This window comes from Alternaria rosae, assembly GCF_020736505.1.
Source record: "Alternaria rosae strain MPI-PUGE-AT-0040 chromosome Unknown BKA58scaffold_13, whole genome shotgun sequence".
In the NCBI taxonomy this organism is placed as follows: Eukaryota; Fungi; Ascomycota; class Dothideomycetes; order Pleosporales; family Pleosporaceae; genus Alternaria; species Alternaria rosae.
The window spans coordinates 495,700-512,362 of record NW_025763582.1 but is presented as its reverse complement, the minus strand read 5'-3'; the positions used below and the strand labels follow the sequence as shown (position 1 = coordinate 512,362).

Here is a 16,663-nt window from a genome sequence, read left to right as displayed (position 1 = left end):
AGATAGTCCTAGTCATTTCTGTGGTGATGTCCAGGAGATGACGCTGTTAGACCCGAGATGATGCGGAGCACTCCTTCCTGGAGCTGGACAAAGTCGTTGAGTCATGTAAAACATCACCTCTAACTAGAATGAGTCGTTAGCCGAATCGCGAACATCGCGCGTCACAGTCCCTCCTCTACTTTGCCAACTCGCGAAAGTCAAGCACGCTCCTGTTGGTTGCGCAAACAGATGACTCAACTAGGAAGATATCACATTTAATGCAAACTGTCGGTAATATCGCAATGAAGACAGTTCTGGACCTTCAGCAACACCGCGCGCTCGCGTCCGTCTCCTTCCCCGCAACCCCGCCATAAGCTCCCAGGAAATCGTCTTCCATCGTTCAAGATTATCCGCAAGTAGCTCCCAGTACATGACATGAACGTCGCGCTACCTTTATGCATAGCCGCCATTGGACGATAGCATAGGAACGGCCCTGCTACAGCCTCGATGGCTTGCCGTACCCCGGAAAGCCGGTCCTGGACGGCCTGGTATATAGCTTTCAGACGCTCCGTCATGGAGCAATTGATCTTTTTCTCAGATTGTTGATGCGATTTCTATATGGCGCCTAACCCCAAACGAGTGAAAATGTCTCCTTCTACTGACCGCAAGCGCGCTGTGCGCATCGCAGGATGCTCTGGAGGATTTACGGATCGTTCGACTGCTATCATGAGGATGGCGGGTGATCCAGAGGTTGATGTTGTGATGGGTAAGACTCCCTTGAAAACTGACTATGAAGGACTTCGAGCTGACACGAACAGGCGATTGGCTATCTGAGATGACCATGACCGTACATGGTAGTGGGAAAGTAAAGCAGAAACCTGCGAGGAACGCCAATGGCACGACGAGCCTCGAAGACCGGAAGAAGAATGCCATGTACGCCGACACATTCCTCCAGTGCCTCGAACCAGCGATACCAAACTTAGTCAAGAACAAGACGAAGCTTGCCGTGAATGCTGGCGCTTCAGACACCGAACTTCTCGCTGAAGTTGTAGTTGATATGTTGGAGAAAGCAGGTGCTGGTCACCTCAAGGTGGCATGGATAGAAGGTGACGACGTGACTGGGCAAGTCAACAGTCTGATCAAGAAGGGCGAGAAGTTCGAAAGCTTGATGCATGGCAAGAAGCTGGAGGAATGGGGAATGGAGCCAATCTGCGCACAGGCGTATTTGGGTGGACTCTGCATAGCAGAAGCTTTCCGACAGGGCGCTGATATCGTGCTTGGTGGAAGGCTCGCCGATGCCGCACCGGTCATTGGTGCTGCCGCGTAGGTTGCGATAATGGCCTCTTTGGAACTTCAGCTAACCTGATCAGCTGGTGGCACGACTGGAAGAACGATCAATTTGACGAACTTGCCGGAGCGCTCATCGCGGGCCATCTTGTAGAGTGTTCAGCCTACGTTACGGGAGGATATTACTCTATGTTCAAAGATCTCATGAAGACTGGCAAGCACATCAACATGGGCTTTCCTATCGCAGAAGTCGAATATGATGGCACCTTCAACATTGCGAAGGAGAAAGATACCGGAGGTAGGTATCGGTACCTTCAACCGGATTTGTACGCGGCTAACGCATACAGGTTGCGTGACTGTCGGAACATGCACTTCACAGCTGCTATACGAGATCCAGGGACCGCTATACTACAACTGCGATGTCACGGCCGACATCACGGACGTCAAAATGGAGCAGTTAGGTGAGGATCTCGTGCGTGTCACAGGAGTCAAAGGGCTTCCCCCGCCACCGACGACCAAGGTAGGTATTACTGCTCCAGCCGGCTGGCAATGCGAATGGCATATGTTTGTATGTGGTCTCGATATCGAGGAGAAGTGCAAGATCACTGAAGATCAGATCCGCTATGGTAAGCAATTGATGTTGTTTCGACGAAGACGACTTCAGACTGATGATGAATAGCCATGGGTGATAACGTAAACCGCTTCAAGACACTCAGATTCCACCAAAACGGCTCTTCACCAATCGACGCCCACAATCAAGACGTAGCAACCGTCGACTTCCGCATCTTCGCTCAGACCTCCGATCCTGAACTAGTACGCCCAGACATCCCCAACGGCTTCAACCGCTGGTGTCTCGAAGTGTTCCTGCAGTCCGCCCCCGGTCTCTCCCTATCGAATGACCTACGACAAATCGCACCAAAGCCATACTACGACTACTGGGTCTCGCTCCTCCCCCAAGACCAACTCCCCCTACGCGTCCACACCATGTACGGCGACAAAACTTCCACCAACCTCAGTCCACCCGCCATCACAAAAGAGTACCCCCGCCAACAAGCCTCCTACGAAACGTCCTCCCCAGTCGACCTGTCTTCCTTCGGCGAAACCGTTCGCGCACCACTAGGCTACATTGTAGCCGGCCGCTCTGGAGACAAAGCCTCAGACTGCAACGCTGGCTTCTTCGTGCGCCACGATGATGAGTGGGATTGGCTCCGCTCGTTCATGACGATTGAGCGCGTTAAGCAACTTCTGGGTAAGGACGAGTACCAGGGGAAGCCGATTGACAGGTTTGAAATTGCGGGGATTCGATCGGTGCACTTTTTGTTGCATGATCATCTCAGGGATGGTGGGTATAATACGTGTTCTTCGTATGATACTTTGGGGAAGAGTAAGTACGACCTAGGCTTTCGTGAAGTGTGTCTTGCTAACTGATGACTAGATGCTATGGAGTATATGCGCGCGAAGACTGTGGATCTACCGAAGAAGTTCTTGGACAGAGGTCGTATTTAGATGTCGTTGATCCGAATGCGATTGTATTGTTGTCATGAAGATGCAACTCATGTCGCTGGTATCTGCGCGCACTGGAAGTGTAATCATCTGTTCCTACGGTACCACAGTAACCGTCACTTCTTCCGCCATCGAGCGTTGCAGTCGACTCAGTGTCACCACCTTTCTACAAAAGCATCGTTCCAGCATGACGTATTACAGGTGAGAGAGACGTCCATTGCGCTCTTACCTTCCATAATAAGCGAGGTCCAAGCTCAGGCGCTACAGAGTCGCTGAGACTTACCCAGAGTCTGAGGATTGCGACCTCTCTTATTTGATGAGGAGTACCTTTTGTGTATGTGGTGGTTATGTATTTCGGGAGTCATGAGTGGCTCGTCTTGCTCTGTGTCATCGCAGTACCATAGATAGGATAGAAGGGAACCAGAATATCGAATCGCACGCACCGCAGTGAGTCAACGGTCGAGGAATGTATAACGTGACCGCACCTCAGCGTCTTCGTTGCTTTCGCAACTCATGAGACTTACCCAACCTTTACTTCGGTACCATTTTTGTCATCTTGTACAGAAACCAAGCGGTAACTTACAACCATCCTCGCTACAGTCGCATCCAACAGCACTGTGGGCTATCCCGTAAGCTCTCCCCTCATTACGGTCATTGTTCAGTTACACTTACTAATGACCGCCAGTTGCAATTACTCCGAAAACGACACCCCAGTGTCGGCCCCATCACCGTCTTGAACTGCAGTCATGCATTTTCGGGTTCCTGATCCCAAGTGGAGCCGAATTGCGCAAGCGCGCTCCGGATCTGTGGTTCCTAATGCACCTTCACTACTCACTATCGCGCCTGAGTTACGCAACCAGATCTACGAGTATCTTCTCGTGGAACCCTGTCCTATAACGATCAAAAATGCAGAGGACGGGTCAACTCAGAAGGCCAGAATCGCGAAGACCAGGACCGGGAAGACCAGTGACTTCAGCGGAAGCTCAGCTATCCTTCGCGCCGATGCTATTATTCGTCTCGCACTCGGTGATCAAGAATGCACGTTCAATTTCCATACCAGTATCACGCATGGACACCAACCCGGCATGCTCAGCGCCAATACTCAGCTTCGCAGGCTTGTTAAATCGTGGTTCCTACGCGAAATCTGCTATACCCTGATCCTGGCTTCTGAATCCACCTCATCTCCCAAAGCAGCGTTTGAGAGACTCGACCGTCGCATCGCAGAGATATACGAACAGCTCCCCATACAATTCTGTCAGTCGCCGCGAGGCTGCCATTCCCGCCTCAGCAAGTGTATTGCACAGGAACGCACTGACGATCATCTTGCAGTTTCATACAAAAGAGTCGCCGCAGCTAGCTGCCGTTCACATCGATGCATGGGATCTTCTACGTGTCACTTCGGTCTTTATGGCGGTTATTACGATCATTGTTCGTGTATGCGGGAGCTATGGCGAAACTCGAGATTACACTATAAGATTGGGCGATATCCGAAAGAGCGCCTACCTACTTTTGAAGCATCTAGAGCCCGAAACGGCGGCAGAAGCCCGCAAGCTAGGCATTCAGGTTGAGTTAAACAGCCAGTGTGTCCCTATGCGAGCTACCATCCGGAAGATTGACGAAGGTCCGCAGTCTTCCGTAGCGGTTATCGTGAAGAATTTGGATTCGGAGGACTTCACCTGATTGTCCAATAAGCGCGATTATAGGTGGACGCAAATAGATCGTCCAAAGGACGATGGCTCGCTCCTGAGGCGCATAAGGAACCGACCTGAAGATCATTATGATCAGGGGGAGTGGAAGGACCAGACGATGTATGCCATTCTTTGGCGTCTTTATCGACTCGGTCACTGAAGTGTAGGATTATCATACACACAAGTGTACACAACCGAAGCTGCTCGCGAAAAGAATCCAAGCTCGAGCACAAATGCCGGAAGAACAAGGGTTCTTTTAGCATGTATTTACTTCCCTTTTTACATTAATCTGGCATTGCTTAGCACACATCTGCCTGGGCATATCCCATAACTAAAACCCCACTCTACATGGAAGCTCGAAATCTATCATCACCTCCCAAATATCTAAGTGAACATTGCACACTACGCAACTCTTATCGGCGCCACCTAGCCGTTGCGGCCGGTGTACCTCGAAATGATTTCTTCGCACCATCCAGTAAATGCGGTCGTGCGCCGCCTTCAACGTCTAGTTCTACCGCCAGCGGATTGTGCATCACTTGGGCATAGATTAAAAAGATGAAATAGTATAGGGTGAACGAAACACCTTCCTAGCGCGCTAGTGCAAACAGTCGCTGCCTGGGTGCTCTTTCCTCTTAGGACAATAAAGGTCCAAGCTCCAGCACAACAACCTCACTGCGAATTCTTGAACACCGACATTCACATAACCATCGTCACTTCCCTCGCATTGAAGGAAACCACACCAAACACCGCACCCGCGCGTGTTGCAGTCGCATACAACTACCAACAGCCACCCGGTAAGCACTTTACCCGCTGTTGTTTTGTATGTGCATTTACTAACGAATTTCAGTCGCCGCCGCGGTACCACTACTCAGCAGCTGAGGCGCCGTCTCTCACTCCATCATGCACTTCCCACTGCCGAAACCCATCCACGGGCAGATCGCACAAGTGTATTCCCAAATCAGCAATCCGGCTGCAACCTCACTCCTCACCATCCCGGCCGAACTCCGCAACCAGATCTACGAATACGTACTGGTCGACGATAGGCCTATTGTGATTGTGGACAACGCAGACGACTCAGCAATCAAAACCAGCAGCTTCTCAGGAAGCCCGGCCATCATTCAGACTTGCCGCCAGATCTACCATGAGGCAATTGGTGTTCTCTACTGTCAAAATGTCTTCCGATTTGACTATAGGGTACTGTGTCATCAAAACGGGAAAATCCTCAGTCCGATAGACGCATATTGGAAATGAACGCGAGATATCGGATCGAGTCTGTCAAACCTGCGTACTGTTGCCTTCCGCATGGACATGCCAGATATACCAGATGATTATGACGATCTTGCTTTCTGGGATCACTTTTACCGGTCCTCTCTGAAGAACATCAAGATCACGCCATTGCTCGACGTCTTCTGGGATGGAGTCGCATGCGGTCTATCAGTTCGTTTCGAGAGTACTAGGAATCGCAATAATCCCTATATCTCCTCTTACCCTTCCCGGTTTGACGTCAAGCTTCTCACCAAGGTCATATATGAGCTGGGAAATATGGACAAGCTGAGGTTGATGAACGCACGCCGTTTAATAAGCGACGTCGAAGTGGCTCCGAACGGCAAAAAAGGTTCCATCGACTTTCGACCAAGTAATGGTAAGGCCGGTGTCAGACGGGGATTCCAATTATCGAAGAACACCCAGGGATACGTACTTACACCGAGCCATCCTAAACTTCTCGATCTACCTTGCAAGATACTTAAACGCATTGCTACGTCTGTGTACAGCAACCATGAGGTCACATACGACTTCAACACGGGTGTCTCGCATGGGCTCAATTTCAGTATGCTCGACGTCAATTCCCACTTCCGTAGGATGGTGCTCATGGTCTTTCATCACCAAAGCCGTTTTGTTATCATCCTGGGCTCAGCCAATCTCTCCTCTTCCGAGGCCATGTTTGAGAAACTTGAGCGCCGAACTGCAGACTATTACACCCCATACGTGGGTAGACTGCAGCGCTGTACACCAATCTCAGCATCCCAGATGTACAGGATTGCGCCGACCATCGTTCTGCAATTCCAGACGGACAAGCCGCTAAGCCAGGCGAAAGTTCGTGTCGACGCAAGGGATCTGCTGCGGGCCACTTCCGTCTTCCCCGCCGACACCACCATCATCGTTCGCGTCTGCGGTCTTGATGAGACCCAGGACCACACTACAAGATTGGGCGAGATCCGGAAGCATGTCTTGGTTCTAATGGAGGACTCATTGAGTTTCATGCTGGCGGCTCGCGTTCTTAGGGTAGAGATCGAGCTCAACCACGACTGTCTCCCCGTACGGGTCACCTCCTGGGGCAAACTAGGGTTCCTCAGTGATGTTCGGAATTACGACAAGACGGTGGAAACAATGGACACTACTTGGTTGCAAGAGATGGTGAGGACGAGGGCGTGGACACCAGAGAGGCACATGAATGGGTTCTTGAGCTACGACATGCCAGAAGGCTGGGAGGGCGAGACGCGATACAGCCTTATCAAGTGTCTCAAGAATCTGTGTTCGTGAGTGGAAGATTGGTATGCACGGTACGACATGATGGCACATTGTAGTTGGCATTCACAGTTAAACATGCACAGTGGAGGAAGAAGGATAGCTCTCATATTCGGATGTCGTAATCAGTCTCGGCTGGAATAGACGCAGTAGTATTAATTGGCACAAATCTGCCTGGGCATACCCCACTCCACGTGGAAGCCTCCCAAGAGAAGTTCAAGTCCTCAACCAAACTTTCATCTTCCATCTCGACAGCCAAACTATACTACCTTTTCTATACGAACCCGAGCTCTGCAGCCTACCACCAGACTAAGCCACGGAGTACAGGACTAGACCCCTAAGCTAGCGGGAGCCAAGATCGACCGCAGATACTAGTGAACCAAAGCGGAAAATATCACGACAGCTTGATGTCAAATAACGCCTCATGGCTGGCGGGCGGGGGCTAGAAGGGCGTTCTAGTAGCATGGAGTAGTGCGACGGATGGCGGAGTAGTTGGAGTAGTGAGCGTGTGGAGGGAAAAGGAAATATACGGGAGGCAGGTGTAGCGCTTTGTACCAAGCTATAGCTATGGTGTTGAGAATGGGAAATTGAAACGGTGGTTCGGATTTGGAGAGAAGCCGCTGTCCTTGCTGAGTAGCGGGATGGGGTTTTGATGAGTCGATCCTGTGGGATGGAGAGCGGTGGCATGACTGAAACCTTTTCTCCACGGACTTACTCGTAGCTTGGCGTTGGAATGCGTAGGCGGCTTGACGACTCAGCCGTTCACGGCCGTGTATGCATGGGTGTACCTCTCTTACCTAGACGAGCTGCTATAGAATAGTAGGTGGCTCAGACCTACCTCTCCGACGATCATCGGCAACAAGAACATTCCCATACCCACGCTGTGGGCTCATGAATCGCGTCATCGGTGGTGAACGACCTGGATCGACGGCTTTGCAGATCCCGCAGACGCGGTACCGTGTAGAGTCAAAAATGCGACGCAAGCGGTGTCACAAACCTCTGCCACCTTCCCAGCTCGAGCCTATTCTCCGATGCCAGACCCTCGATTCAAGATCTCCTCTTAACCGAGTCGAAGCTAAACCGTACCAAGCTTTCCGCTAGCGAGTGTACTAAAGTTGCTACGAGACCACTAGTATTAGCACCGGAGTGTTCGACCTTGACCAATGATTAGCTTTGCATACGTCCCAGCGAGTAAGCGCCATTTCAAAGTACGTGGTTTGTGGTAGGATATCAGAAAAGTTGAGAAGATTCTTGGTAGAATATTGCTGGTGTTTGAAAGCACTGTTCCTGCAATCCACTCCCTCATGCGAGATGAGAGTGTGGAGAGGAACTCTTATGGCCCCAGCGTTTGTCATCATAGTGGGGGTTTGCAAGGACGGAGGGTAGACGACAGTGGGAAACTTACAGAAAAGCGGTCGACTAGGGTGGGATGGTGCGGAATATCGCCGTTTCCACAGTGTAAGCGATGGGAATATGATGCTGACTGAGTCGAACGGATGACTTCGAGGGAAGAGCCAAGTCAGTGGGAACTAATGCGGACCATCTTCGGGACCTGCGAGGGATCCGGTCCGTGGGGCCAGTCACTCTGCAGGCTGACTGGCTGGCTAGCTGATCTTGTAAGAGCGATAAACTTCATTGGATCCGTGGAGCAGGATTGAAAGGTGCGCCCTTGCATAATGTAAAATGTCGCTGCCTCCGAGAGCGAACAAAATAGGCAGAATATAGTAATTCATCGTTGTTGTTTGCTGGGAGCTGGGAGAGAATCCGAACGGTTGGTTGTAACCACGCCACCAACACGTCGAAGAACCAGGCAAACGGTTGCCGCTCACCGGCAGATGGGCTAGTGTAATACCATAACGTCGTGCATATGTATTCTGCAGCAAAGATTTTTTTCGACCTGACAGCTGATGCGATTGGGGACGGAGCGCGGAGAGATCAGCGAGGCCAAAGTTTCATTTCCAACATTCTTTGCTAGCACCGGACAAGTGTGTATATCGTATAGCGATTAGGTCGGCGACTGCGGTTCGCAGCGGGCGAAGATTATCCGGGAGGGTGGTAAGATACAGGCGGCGTGGTGACAGGCGGAAATAGTGGCGCAGCACCGGCGCAGCACGTCGGTGTACTATGTGAGATGCTGCGCGGCAGGACCTCGCCATCGGTAACGAGGGCAGCGGAGGGGTGGGAATGGCATCATGGACTGGGTCCTAGGGCGGAATAGAGTTTGCGGTGCTCGCCAGTCACATTGGCGGTGTATACGATGGAGCAGAGGAGGAGCTTGGTAGACGAGGTGGATGCCTTGGTGGTGCGCACATGGCGGTCGCGTCGCTCGAAAGGAGGAGAAGATGGACGCAGGGCAGGACGGAATCGGCGGAGTGAAAAGCGGTCCCCTACACGTGCGGCTCGGTTGCGGGGATGGACAGGCGTGGTTCTCAGAAGAAGCGCAGCAGTCCGGTGGTCTGGCGAAAGTCGATGGCAGATGCAATACGCGAGGGTGACGAATTAGCGGTCACGATGCAGGCAGAGCGCGTCGGCAACGCCTTGGTCATGCCGATGTCGACCGGCGAGCTGTCACGGCGGTGCCGGACATGTCAGAACATTGTGCGGCGATCACTGGCAATGGTGTGCGCATTACAGGCTGAGAGGAGCACCGAGAAAGGACCGTGGTCATCAAACATGGTGACATGGCGCCTCTCCATGTCGTTAGCAGGTCGCGCGAACGTGACGCGTTGTTTGGTTGCACGCAGCGCAAGATTGCGATGCGTCGTGGATGGGGGTGTGGGCAAAAGGGAGCGTGGAAAACATGGGTTTGCTTTCCGCGGCTGCATTGGCAGCGTTGGCAGCGTGCGTTGGAGTACGCGAAGACCGGAGAGTGAGTAGGTCCGAGTCCAGGCGTTGTATGCAGTGATGCACCCTTCCCTCCTACGAGTGGACGGCCGGCCGTTCCTTCCCTTCTTCCCTTGAGGGTCCGCGGAAGGTACCATACGCGGGATACGGGAGAAGCCTCAGAAGCCTCGGCCGGCCCAAAGCATCGGAACGCACGCCTTTTTGCCTCGCCCTCGCCCCCATTCCCACCCCGCACATCGACACCTCGACACCTCGACAAACTTGCTGCCTCTGCTGCAGACGTCATACGAGTCATGCACTGAACTCTCCAGGTGCTAGAGTGGGCGCGCGTCGTCGGACATCGTAGTTGCAGCCGTCTAGTATATCGTGCATGCAACGGCATGGGCGATAGACACCCATGTTGGCCATGGCATGCTGCAGCTCGCTTGCTATTATTGCTCCAGAATGGATCGGTCCGGCACCCTGGGCCTCGAGAGGCAGCGATGCAACACTGAAACAATACGCGCCCATCTTATGCGTCCCGCCGTCTTGTGTAGAAGCGCCGCTGGGTCTCCACCGTTACAGATCTTCAAGCGGGCATCCTTGACCAGAGCCAAGAGTGCCCACCACGTCGGAACGGCGACGCGTGGCAGCAGCGTATAAACCACGGACAAGTGAAGGATTGCATTGCCACCTGTGCGACGTCATGGCTCCTTCCCAGAGGGTCGATACTTCCGACACACTTTCTCAGGAGAGGCGTTGCGATAAACTCTATGAGAGGAAGTGGGGGTATATTCCAGCTATTATATACTGCTCGCGCTATCGAACAAAGGGGACACACTCCAAGGGTCCTGATCGCTCCGCTAAAAAAAAAACAACAACATGCTCATCAGAAAGGAGCCAAAAGGCCGCATGCAATCCACCATGATTCGCGTCGTGTGCTCTGCACCGACGCAAAAGGACGTGACATGCACAACGAAGCTGACGCGCTGAGACCGCCATGCTCTCGTGAAAGTAAATGGCAAACAAAATCGTTTTGTCGCAAGGAAACCGAGGTATCAAGGTATCATATTCTTAACATGCCGTAACGCCAGACTGGGGTAGTCGCCCAAAGAAGACCCGATTTTCCCTACCGCAAGATGCGCCATTAGGTGAAGAGCAAGTCGACGCGAGGAAAGGCAGAAGAGGCAAAACTCCCCTGCTCCGGGGTGGGTTCGCGCTGGTGCGTGAGCCATGGGATCGGCGAAAGTGAGGCTAAAAATGGTGTCGCGGAATGCACAACATCCTGGAAGCATCTCTAGAGTCCAGGTGTAACGAGGCCGTCGCGTTGATGCGCTCGATAGAGCGCCAGGAGAAAGCCAGTCCGGGCTAGGTGGGTGCCTGGCAGGGGCTACCTGTGTAGCGGGCAGGCAAACTATCCATGAACAGAGTTGTACAAGGGTGGTGCGAGATGCTACTGCTGGGGACGGCGGGCAGTCCAGATGTGGCTTTGGGCCGGTCAGTGGGCGTGGGCAGGCGGGGATTGGTGCGTGACTTACATGTTGTTGTACGCATGGATTTTGCGGTTGCAGATTTCCCTGCGAACACTCTCGAGCACTGGCCTGACATGCGCGTTGAGGTCCCACTGATAGACCCTTGTGAGAGGTGCAAAGGTTAGCGCCTCCAGACCCTCGGTCAAGCCCAGGTTGTACCACCTCCCAATGTCCTTTTGGTGCGGGTCATTGGGCCATGTGTTGTAGGGGACGCGGATGACCGTCTCCTGGATGTCGATGAAGCCAGCGGCCTGCAACAGCTGGCGGGTGCGGTGTTCGTAGGCGATTGGGCGCGAAACTCGGTGCGTGGCGTCAGCTAGCCAGCCGTACCACTTGGTGAGCATGCTGTCCTGGGGCAGCGTGTAGTCGTCGCAGCGCGGCTCCATGTCGATTTCAATGTGCTCTATCCAGCCGGTGCCGGGCTTGAGATGTCTGGGGGAGTTAGCAGGGGCGCCAAAAGCGAAGGGTCTAGCGAGGGCGCGCACGAGTAAATCTTCTGGTAGAGTTCGGGCCAGCTCGTCACGCTGCCGCACGCCATGCGCAGGTGGATCAGGTCCCAGGAATCTTCGCCCAGCGTCCATGGGCTCTCGTAGTCGCGTGGTACTCGGAATCGCAGGTTCGGGGGGATTCTGCGGGGGCTGCATCAGTGTCAGGCCGGACAAGCGACGGACAGGTGGCATACTTCTCAGGCTGAATATTGACGAGATCTAAACCTAGGACCTGCACACATCATGTCAGCCGTCTGGCAGCAATGCGTCATGCTTCAAGTGGGCGCACCTCGGCGTTTAGGTATTTGCTGCACGGGCGCGGTTAGCCTTGCGGAGGTAGCGTTTGGCTGCTTTGGCCAACTTACTCGGCCATGTCAATTGCCCAGATGCCCGTCCCACAGCCTACGTCGAGGATGCGGGGCTGCACGTTTGGCTGCGTGGGCACCGGCGCCTGGTGCAGCTGCCCTCTCCGTGCGACAGCGAAGAACTGGTGGTAAATGTCCATGCGGTCTTTCTCGGGCTCGTCGCAGGGGTACATGTAGAGGCCTCTCCGGAAGCCATGATACCAGCGGCCGTTTTCCATGTAGTTGCTGTTTTGGGCGGGCACGGGCAATCTGCGGGCGGAGGGTCAGTCTGCGAGCGTGGTACGGAGAGCGGGGGCACACACCCATTCGAAGCCATCGTGACCATTGGAGCGAGCAGAGTATCAGCGGCGAGGGCGGTCTGGCAGGGACGGCTAACGTCGAGCGCGGGCGGTACTTAGGCCAAGTCGTCGTATGCGCTGATCATGGGACGGTGACGCGGAAGCAGGGCGCGCTGGAGTCTGGGACGTGGACGGCGTCGAGTGCGGTCAGCGGTGGGTATAATGCTACAGTCCAGCAAGGCGATCTCAGTCATCAGGGCAGAGCGACGCGGGAGGTATTTAAAAGCGGACGACCCCTGCAGTGCTTCCGTCAAGCGCGACTACGAGTGCTGACGCTGGGTCGACCACAAGCAGGCCGGCATCAATGCAAGAGGCAGTCCGAGGCGTGCTCCACTCGTCTTTTGCACCTCTCTGGGACCCATCGGCACGCAGGCCATAGCTGAGCTACTATTAATTAGGTGGCCCTGTCCATGCCACTCGCGCTCGGAGCTGGACCCAACCAAGTCAAGTCTCTTCCGGCTACCACAATGGCGGGTGCAGTCGTCTCTCGGAAGCGCATCCGTGCACTCGACTGCCTGCCAATGCCTACCAATCTCCTAGCCCTCTCCCTATCCAGTGCCCTGCCCAGCAAGCACCTCGTCTGGTAGCAGCACACACCGCTCTGCCCACGACCGTCATGCGCCTCACGCTCAGCATCAACCGCTCCATCATCGCATGCACCATCATAATGCATCCCCCCCCAGGAGCGCCGTCAACACCGGCTGCCCCCTTCGTCTTGGCCTCGACGCCCAATAGAGTGGTAACCGACCTGCGCGGAATCCCGTACCATGCTCCACCGGGCGAATGAGACTCCAGCACATCACCGTCATTCACACACACTCCCTGCCGGTTCTGTGCTCGTCGTCTGCCGCTTCAGGACACCATCAGCCCTCAGCTACGCTTGTCGGCCTAAGCGACGCTTTCGCGTCCAAGACCGAAATGACTACTCAGGTGATACCATTCAGGCTGGATAATCTCCGCGATCCCCAGCAGCAGCTCAATCACCATGGTGCTTACGCGAGACGAGTACCGAAGAGTTGCTTGATCCCAGCGGACCGTCAGGCTGCATGCGCGTTTGCCCACCTGTAGCGTTGAGAGCACGTTGCGAGCATAGCACAAGCGCACTCTGGGACCGATCCCACTGCCCCAATACTCACAACCAGGTTATGGCAGACCACCGTTTCGACTGCATTGTCGACACAAGTCTCGTTGCAGCGCCGCGCGCCGTTCCGCTGCCGACTGGGCTTTCGGCACAGGAAGGGTTACGCAAGGGGCCAAACCCCGCCTGTCGGTGGCAGGAAGGTTTGCTTGCAACTACGATAACAGCAATAAATGCATCGATATCTTTTGTGAGCCCTTTGTGACAGTAGCGTTCGCCAAGTACGTAGCAGGTAGATCGATTGGGCCGATCAAGCCATGGCCATGCAGTCGCCGACACGGCAGGTAACTTTGTCGATACGTGATGCGTGCTGTCGAAAGCGTTCCCAGAAGCATGGTACACCGCCTAGGATCACACACCTCATTCGCTCCTAGTTGCCGTCTAGAGAACTGCGCCGCACGGGAAGCTATAGCTCGCGAACTGTTTTCTGCGTATAGCTAGAAGGCGATCATCCTGCATCGCTTGCATCTAGCGGGGCCGACCTTCGCAACAAACTTGCACAAAGACACCAACGTAATCGTTACAAGGTGCTCAAGGGACTGAGACGCCATGTGGATGCCGCCTGACAGTCCCGCGAGGGATATGCCGACGGGGCCTATTGTCAGGATGTCAGCTCCACGATGCTGCAGACGGCGGTGGCCTGGTAGCGAGACCCCCCTGCAGGCACAGAGGGACCGTTTCAGCTCTCAGCACAACACCAGCATAAATCGGAAACGATGCAACCTCGCGAGGGACGGCTGCAGGGTTGGGGAGGAGGAAACAGGCTGACTGATGGCGAGCGAGGGCGACAAGAGTGCGGGGAGGGCTAGACAGACAGCCGCGAGCAAGGCAGAGTGAAACACGGTCGTCGCTGACATGGCCGAACCGGCGTGCTGGGTCTCTCCATAGGGCTGGGAAGGAAAGTGCGACTGGCGAGCCGCCGGTCGGTCGATGCCGCATGAACACCAGAGCTGCCTCCACCATCATCCACCCAGCGCGCGACAAACACGGCGTCGTGACGCCGAACGCCTTCTAGCGAGCCATTCCCCTCTTTTGACAGCGCAAGACAAGGTCGATGCTGGTAGACACTGCCGGCTCGCACATGGGTCGCGCCTGGGATACAGCACATCGCGCGACGGCATTCGCCCGCGGCTGCAGAGTGAAGCGCGCGTGGGGCTGACATATCCAGTCCTGAGACGACTGAGCATGAGCGCCTGGGCCCTGCCGCCTCCTCAGCGCACAAGAGACGGCGTTTCAGGCCTGGTGAAGCGGTTCCAGCTATAGTGCACCTGCACAGTAGACATCATCGAAACATCCGCAACCAAGCACCATGGCCCATCTTCTGCAGCACATCTCTAATCGGAAACCTTTGCTAACGCAGAGTCAGCGACCAGGCGCTTCCATCCACCCAGGGCGCGCCGAATTACGGTCCTTCTTTACGTCATTGTCCCTCTTGCCTGCCCACGGAACGAATCTCGGCGCGGGCCTTATATCACCTTCTCAAGCTCAGGCATGTGTAAGTTATCCGAGGCAAACAGGTTGCGTTGACTGGGGACGCGGCGGTTAGCGAAATTTATCATGGTGTAGTCTACAACCCGGCCTGATACCCACCGAGCTTTTGGCGCCCGTTATTCATGCACAACATATCTTCCTTCGACATAGCACCGCCGCTATCTCTTTTCCAGAACCAACTTCCCATCGGCAGTCAGATCTGGCTACACTTTCTCTCGACGCGGGATCCAATCTTGGGTGCTGGCAACGAGTCAGCATACGTGCCGTGCAGACGCCTTCGATTGCAGCCGTAGATTGTCACACGCGACGATTGTGACGACCCAGCCGCGCTGGCTGTGTCCGCTCATAGTGTATGCCGCAAGTGCTCGACTCGCGGACCTCTGCATCATTTCAGGCCGTCACCGTGTCACGGCAAATCCCAGCATGTGGTGCGGTGGTACAACTCACAAAGACCGTTGGAAGTGCACCACCCAGCCCGACGGCTGCTTGCAACCGTAACCACACGGCAGCCGCCGCTGCAACCACCAAGTGCCGAATTAGCAGAAACAGTCCCTTACAACGGACCGAACCATCAGGCTGTACGTGCACGCCAATCCAACTATATTTGTGTAACTTGGAATTTGTAGGGTTTGAACGCACGAGCACAAGGTGCGCTGATGATCACATGGGACGTCACGCAGAACGCCTGCAGGTATCTACCTTGACATCGACCTAGTCCACCGACAGGTTCCCTACGAGGCCAACCAACGCAGTCTTTCTCGTACAGGGGCCATGATTCATCGTTAAACCCGCTCAAATGATTTTCACGTCGCGGAGTGTACACAGAACACGAGATAATGCAGCGCGTCACCATGAGCCAAGTAACACCGGATACTCGGTACTCCCAGCACGATCTATCACACTCCTACTGCGGAACCAGCAAGTTCAACAGACGATTTCGATTTCGATTTCGATTTCGATACCCGACGGACATGGCGCGCATGTCCGCCCCCAAGATCCAATGTCAGAGCCGTTTCGGACACCAGCGGCAACCCCTTGCTAGATATCGCCTTATTGCCTACAGCCCGCGCGCCAACTTCGATTTGGTTGCAGAATTGTGTCCCTCTGATTCAGAATGTGGGTACCATCATGCACAATCGGGGTGTTATTCGCTGTACGTACCACCGGCTGATATCTATCCGACTCAAAATGAGATTGACGTCCTCACCGCCCGCTCGAAAAACTTCAATCCTGTCGAGAACTGGGACCGGTGTTCGAAGCCGAACGCATTGCGTGCGAACAGCATCTCCATCTGTGGGGTTTGCATGTATACCCTGACCCACGTTGGTCTGGCTACGCTGGTGGACCAACTGTACTGGTGTATGACTAGCGTAAAAGTCTTCGGTATCTCCTCCGTTCGCGCTAAACAGCAGGATTCTGCGTGTCATCGCAAATCAAACCGCGGCAACGCAGCAACTTGTTTTCCAATGAGATTACGATGTGCGAGGAATTAAGCTTTGCACGTT

At 54.3% G+C, this 16,663-nt stretch overlaps 4 protein-coding genes across 4 annotated transcripts; 3 read left to right on the top strand and 1 right to left on the bottom strand.

Moving 5' to 3' along the window:
- Positions 1-194: 194 nt before the first annotated feature.
- BKA58DRAFT_348314 (uncharacterized protein) lies at positions 195-3,233 on the top strand. The gene is made up of 6 exons (XM_046168470.1): positions 195-745; positions 798-1,302; positions 1,350-1,564; positions 1,614-1,892; positions 1,946-2,650; positions 2,702-3,233. Exons 1-6 carry the CDS (start codon positions 598-600, stop codon positions 2,770-2,772), a joined length of 1,923 nt encoding a protein of 640 aa, XP_046020302.1. The 5' UTR covers positions 195-597; the 3' UTR covers positions 2,773-3,233.
- A 2,124-nt stretch (positions 3,234-5,357) lies between these two features.
- On the top strand, positions 5,358-7,025 carry BKA58DRAFT_450298 (uncharacterized protein; the record flags this gene model as incomplete). Its single annotated transcript, XM_046174347.1, has 2 exons — positions 5,358-5,682; positions 5,716-7,025. The coding sequence occupies 2 exons, from the start codon at positions 5,358-5,360 to the stop codon at positions 6,996-6,998; spliced, it is 1,608 nt and encodes a 535-aa protein (XP_046020301.1). The 3' UTR covers positions 6,999-7,025.
- A 4,051-nt stretch (positions 7,026-11,076) lies between these two features.
- On the bottom strand, positions 11,077-12,719 carry BKA58DRAFT_64942 (methyltransferase LaeA). Its single transcript, XM_046175673.1, has 7 exons — positions 12,494-12,719; positions 12,192-12,440; positions 12,116-12,134; positions 12,021-12,058; positions 11,824-11,967; positions 11,345-11,770; positions 11,077-11,293 (listed from the first exon to the last, which is right to left on the bottom strand). The coding sequence occupies exons 1-7, from the start codon at positions 12,514-12,516 to the stop codon at positions 11,260-11,262; spliced, it is 933 nt and encodes a 310-aa protein (XP_046020300.1). The 5' UTR covers positions 12,517-12,719; the 3' UTR covers positions 11,077-11,259.
- Positions 12,720-14,976: 2,257 nt separating this feature from the next.
- BKA58DRAFT_406390 (uncharacterized protein) lies at positions 14,977-16,532 on the top strand (the record flags this gene model as incomplete). The annotated part of the gene is made up of 5 exons (XM_046171951.1): positions 14,977-15,162; positions 15,508-15,736; positions 15,785-15,806; positions 16,046-16,311; positions 16,528-16,532. The coding sequence occupies 5 exons, from the start codon at positions 14,977-14,979 to the stop codon at positions 16,530-16,532; spliced, it is 708 nt and encodes a 235-aa protein (XP_046020299.1).
- Between the last annotated feature and the right edge of the window lie 131 nt (positions 16,533-16,663).